The sequence below is a fragment of the Pteropus vampyrus genome, unplaced genomic scaffold, assembly GCF_000151845.1.
Source record: "Pteropus vampyrus isolate Shadow unplaced genomic scaffold, Pvam_2.0 Scaffold260, whole genome shotgun sequence".
Lineage (NCBI taxonomy): Eukaryota > Metazoa > Chordata > Mammalia > Chiroptera > Pteropodidae > Pteropus > Pteropus vampyrus.
The window spans coordinates 436,838-442,837 of NW_011889041.1; the positions used below are offsets into that span (position 1 = coordinate 436,838).

General features: G+C 40.2%; 1 protein-coding gene across 1 annotated transcript in view; it reads left to right on the forward strand.

Moving 5' to 3' along the window:
- Positions 1–6,000, forward strand: part of DST (dystonin) — a 417,658-nt gene that overhangs the window by 47,777 nt on the left and 363,881 nt on the right. Inside the window, exon 2 of the mRNA XM_023520357.1 lies at positions 1,298–1,498. Within this exon, the coding sequence (XP_023376125.1) occupies positions 1,298–1,498 (201 nt within the window). The remainder of the gene's footprint in view (positions 1–1,297; positions 1,499–6,000) is intronic.

Sequence of the window (6,000 nt, forward strand, 5' to 3'; positions counted from 1 at the left end):
TCATCATTAAAGAATGTTTCATATTGCTACCTAAATATTCTCTTCATCTATCTATCTATCATTTTACTTATTCATTCATTGCTTATGTTGTTTCCCAGGTCTGGAATATAAATTCTGTATGTTCTTCAAATGCCACCCCTTCAACTAAGCCTAATGTAGACTATTTTCAGCTTCATTTATTGATTCCTTTTCCAAGATCTGCTAGCACTAAGAGCCTTCAACTGCCCGCTTTAACCCTTAATTACACATTCTAGTATGTTCTTGAACTCTGTGTTAGACTTTTTCTGCTCTCCGGTAAATTATGGCTGTATAGGACAGCTAAATATAATGCATGTCTGTATTTTATGTAATTCTTTGATATTTTCCGAAATTGTTTGCATATTCCCAAATGCATACTCAGTTGAACTTGTTTCCATTGTCTAGCAAGTTGTCCTTATACTCATCTTACTCTAAAAGAGAAGGAAAATTAACATTTTATTGAGCACCTGCTATTTGCCAGATACTGTGCTTAGAATTTTATATGTATTACCTTCTCTAAAACTTAAAACCCTGTGAGCAGAATGTTACCCATTTCTTAGATTAGACATGTTAGACTCATAAATGTTTGATAAATGTGTAGCTATAATTAACAGGTCAATATTTGGAACCAGGCTTATCTGACCCCAAAACCCATACTTTATACTCTACTATATCGCCTCCATTAGTTTTAGAGCTTCACTTTATGGTATTTTATAGTGATGCTTTGCATTCCTGCTTTCCTTCTTTTGAAGAGTCTGATCTCAGGAATGTAGAGTGGCACTTTACCTGAGATTAATATTCAGTCCTACTCCCTGTACCCTGCTTCATGCCTGAGTGAAAATACTCTTCTTTACATGTATTCTGATTTCTATATACGTAATTAAAGCAATGTGCCCACCTGCCCTTTCTTTTGGACTGATTTTATGGGATCAGAAACATTTTTTAATGGTATTCAGGGTCTTCGTATTTGGACTCTAAACCTTCTCCCATGGTCCTTAGTGAGAAACATTTTTTAATGGTATTCAGGGTCTTCGTATTTGGACTCTAAACCTTCTCCCATGGTCCTTACTGGGCCTTGAAACACTGAGGTGCTTTTGAGAACATTGGTGAATAAATCTCGCTCTCATGTTGACATGCCTTCTGTGCACTCACCTTGGGGAATGTAAGTGATCTCACTGAACTCGGTGACTTTTGGAACTCTCTGTAAAACTAGCCCCAGAGAATTTTTAAACTAACTTAATACAAGTCTGGATTTGTTGGCTTGTGTTTTCTGCCACAGGGATTCAGAGCAAGCCCCCGGCACATTAGAAGACGAGCTGCAGCGGCTGCGGCTGCCCGTCTGGAAGAAGCCAAGCCTCTGGTGGAAGTTCACCATCAGAGTGAGCAAGAAAATTCAGCAAGGAAACGAAGAATCAAGAAGAATAGCCGAGTCCAGCCAGAGTTTTATCACTCTGTTCAAGGTGCCTCAACCAGAAGGCCTGTAAGTAGAGAATGGTCTTTTATAAGAATATTAAATATGCTGTCAAATGGTGTTGTCATTCTCTTAGTTTTTAAAAAAATCATCAAATTTTTAACTTTAAGTACTTAGGTTTTCCTGTTGTTAACCCCAACAAGTGGCAGTGTACTCATGTGAGTTCCAGCAAGGAATGTGGTTTCACAGGTTTCATGGAAAGCACTGGTGCAGAGAGTTGTCAAAGAGGCATTGATTTAGAAACTGGTGAATTCTGAGCCCTATCAGAGCCAGGGTCTAGGCTGAGGATAGAGGCCAATGAGCTAAGGTATAGTAATGATGAAATCAGAGTTGGTGAGGAGAGGTGACAACAAAGCCAGTATTAGGATGAGAGAGGCATGGAGGGAAAGGTGGCCTGGGGTCTGATGCGGTAGCTGAACCCCTCCACTGGGCTTTTGGGCCAGTAAGGCCTACACTGCCCTCTGCAGCCAGCCAGAGTGACTCTGCAAAAGTGCTGGGCCTCTCAGGTGTGGCCCTTATACTGACGTAAGGCTGCAGCCTTGTCCTTTTCTAACCAAGTACCATTTGTCAGTGTTGCCTTAGCTGAGAAATTTGAGGCTCAATCAGGAGCTGGTCTCCACCTCTTGCTCATCTTTTGAGCACATTGTTCTATGTGCTCTGATTATTTTTCTTGGTTGGGAGTTTTTCACGTGAACTTTTTACCAAGGCTGTGACGATTAAAGATGTGGGCTTAGGAAATGCCACTTTAAAGCTTTTAGAAAATTATTTCATGACTGCAATAATTTTGCATTGCTTTAGCATTCAAAAAAAAAGGTTGCCAGTGGTTTACTCCTGTACTGTAGGGAGCCTATTTTTGTTATTCCTCATGACTTGATAATAACCCTTTGTAAATTATTAAAACAGAACTGCCCTTCTGTGGGGGTAAATGTGTGGCAGGCACATGTGAAGATTGCTAGAAAGCCAGGAGAATATCACATTCAGTGACTGGGCCAACAAAAATGGCAAGAAGCTAAATTCCTTTATAGAAAAGGTCCTGTTTATCTTTAACTAATTGTAAAATAAGTACATATTTAGCGATGAGAGACTTCATGATTTAATAAAAGAAAGGCTAAGTAGAATTTGGTACCTATGTAGAGCAATATGAAATAGTAGGAAAATTTATACATTCAATAAACATAAGCTTTTTAATACAGGAAATAAGGAATACACAAATATATCTTAATAAGTAATAGTTCTAGAGGACTTACTGTATACAGGAGGTATTCTATGTGACTCACTTAACAACCCTATGAGGTAAATGTTGTATCTATTTAATTGATGATGAAACTGAGGCCCAGAGAGGGTAAATAACTTGCTTAAGTTTACCTAGTTGTTTGGGTTCAGAGTCTAGGATTTAGATTTAGGTATTCTGCCTCAGAGCCCAAGCACTTACTTCTACAGTCTGCTCCTTTCTTATAGTACCTGGTCTCTAGGAACTCACAGCTGGATCAGTGGAAAGACATGCAAACAAGTAAATATGATGCATGTCTATGCTGTGAAATGCTGTTGTAGAATTATGTGCAAGGCACTATGGAAGCATGTTGGAGGGCCAGAAATATTTACGGAGAAGCAGACACCTGAGATGAGTCCTGAAGACAAGGAGTTTATCAAGTGGAAAATAGGGGTGTAGGTATCTCTGATTAGAAGAACATGTACAGAAGCACGGAGGCATGAAAGGTTATGGCATACTCAAGGAACAGCTTGAGGTGGTGCTGGTAGATGAGACTGGATGGGTCAGGCAGGACAGGTCATTAAGGGATTGTATATTATGCTGAATAGTTGGGTTTATCTTCTGTGATGGGGATCTGCTGAAGGTAGGGAGTAGGTGCATTGGTTCTGGTGCTTAGGATCTGGCTAATTCTTTACTTGTTCTAATCTTTCTGTGTGGATCAGGATGAAGAAGTAAGTGATAATCATCAAGGTTTAGAAACTCAACTACTGCTAGTCTCTCATGAGCACTGTACATAACCTCCTTAAGTAATAAGATGTGTACTTTATGCCTATGTGACTTTGAACTTGTTATCCATTTTGTCTTTGAATGCTTATCTTCACTGTTTGCATGTTGATTTTCAGTTCACCTCGTAAGTGACTGTTCAGAAAACTCTTTTCTGATCCTTTCTATCAGAGTGAGGTACTTTTCTTTTTGGCCCTCAGGACTTTGTGCAAATCTCCAATACAGCAGCAGTTAGTTACTCTAGTGAAAAACGCAGACTCTTTAGGAAGATGGACATGGGTTCAAATTCTACTTTTCGTTTCTGGCAGGAAACAGTTGGCACACTAAGAGAGTTTAATAAAAAGGCTTTTTACAGAGGTGTGGGCAGGGCTAAGGTGCTTCACTAGCCTTCAAGTAGGACATGCCTACCTACCACACCTAACCTGAAGGGACAGCAGAAGGCAGTGGTCTTACTAGATCCTGGTAAGAACAGCAGAAGCCATGGAAGAATCCTTCCCCAGGAGTTGTGGCTGAGAAGTGCTTTCCATTCACCCAACCTAACTGGAAGCCAGAGAGCCAAGGAGCTCGGGTGATGCAGGTTATTGAGATTAGCATCATAAAGATGGAGCAAGGCAGAGATGGGCAGAGAGTCTGAGAAAGTACAGGGACAGTGGGGAATGAAAAAAAGCAGTCTTGGCCAAGTTGTTCAACAATTTGAGACCCAGCTTTCTTATTATAAAGTGGTAACAATAGCTACATCATTGAATTGTGAGGATGAACTGAGCTGACATACGGAAATGGATGGCATGGTGACCTGCTTAGAATAAGCGCTCAATAAATGGTAATTCCTTCCTTTTCTTTCCTCCCCTAGACTTTGACAACTTTGGGGGGCCTTATCATCTGGTCTAGAATATCTTCCGGCGTATGACATCTGGGCGCATTTTATTGAGTAAATGAATGAATGATATTTAAACATGACATATATTTATGCACTATAAGAATTCAAAGAATGGAGGGTTTATTTTTTTAACCTCCCCAAATGGTATGGTCAGGGGATAACTACTTCACAGAAGAGTTGTGATTGAGTTGGGTTTTAAAATATAGGTAGGAATTGGATAGGCAGCAGATGTTAGGTCTGGGAAGTGAAGTAAGCAAGAGTACTGAGGACCGCTTGACCGAATGTGAAGATTTATATGAGAGAAGTACAAGACAGAGCTGGAAAAAGAGATTGAGGCCAGGATACATTCTAGACAATCACTGCATTTAAACTTTGTTTCCTGTGCCTCATGGAGACACTAGAAGAAGTGAGTAGCATGATCAAAGCACTATCTTAGGATGATTGAACGTGAACAGGGTGAGTCCGAGGGGAGCAGGACAGAGGCCAGGTAAGTAGCTGCTGCAGGAATCTAAGTATGAGGTGATTAGGACCTGAACTTGGAACTAACCTGTGACACTCTGCTGGCATCTGGTGATCACTGCTGATGGGGAACCTGAGGATGGCCTTTGCCTTCTCTTCTACAGAAGGATCAATTGGAAGAGAGAGAGACTAGAGGGCAGGAAATAGCAGTGAGGGCTATTCTGTTGACTGGGGACAATAAAAATACTCTGGGAAGTGTTTTTGGGGCCAGGTAAAACTCACATCCTCCAGTTATCTCCATCTTCTAGGGGTCGTCTTGGAGACTGGAAATTGTCAGAGTTGGTAGACAGCGAGGAGGCTGTTGGCTCTTTGTCTCGTGTTGTTCCTGTTTAGCTTTCTGGAACTTTATGACCTCCACTGACATTCCTCTATTTTTATACGGACTTGAGCTGAGGTCTTGTGTCCTCTTCTGGATTTGGTTAGGCATAGTCAGTAGTGCTCACTAGAGCCACTCAATTCAACATGTGCTTGAAGCCTGGGTCTTTACTAGCTTACATGTTTGGAGAAAATCATTGTTACCACACGTCGCCATGCAGGCAACTCTGGCTGTGGCTTGTAGTAAAAATAAATTAGCCGTGATGACTCAGGATTGTTTGAATGACTTTATATGAAGAACTCCAGGTATTTCTAGTAGCAATCTGAATAAGAAACAGGCCCATGAAGGAGAAAGACTGAAACAGGATATAGCTGTGAAGGAGATGAATCAGAAAATGTGACAGTGCAGTTTCAGTCATTTTCAGTAGGACTGTCCTTTTGATGAAGTGGGCTACATGCCATGTGGAGTGCATTATACTTTAGCATCTTTGCTACTCTAACCAATTTATCCTTTCTGAATCCATAATTTATACTCAAATGTGCCTATAAGAATTTGTAATGGAGATCGCTAATATAAACTTAATAATATACATGTTTTTTATTTCACTCCTTTGGAATGTTTCTAAGGATGAGTTAGCTAAAAATTTATCCTGATATTTTCTTTGTAAATATGTCTTGGAACTTACACTATATATGAAGACACTGGAACACACTTAGGAATTTTCTACTACCTTGGAGCAAAAAAATTAATTAGAGCCAGATCTCCATTTGTTCTTCATTATTTTGACATTACGAAGCATTTTTTTT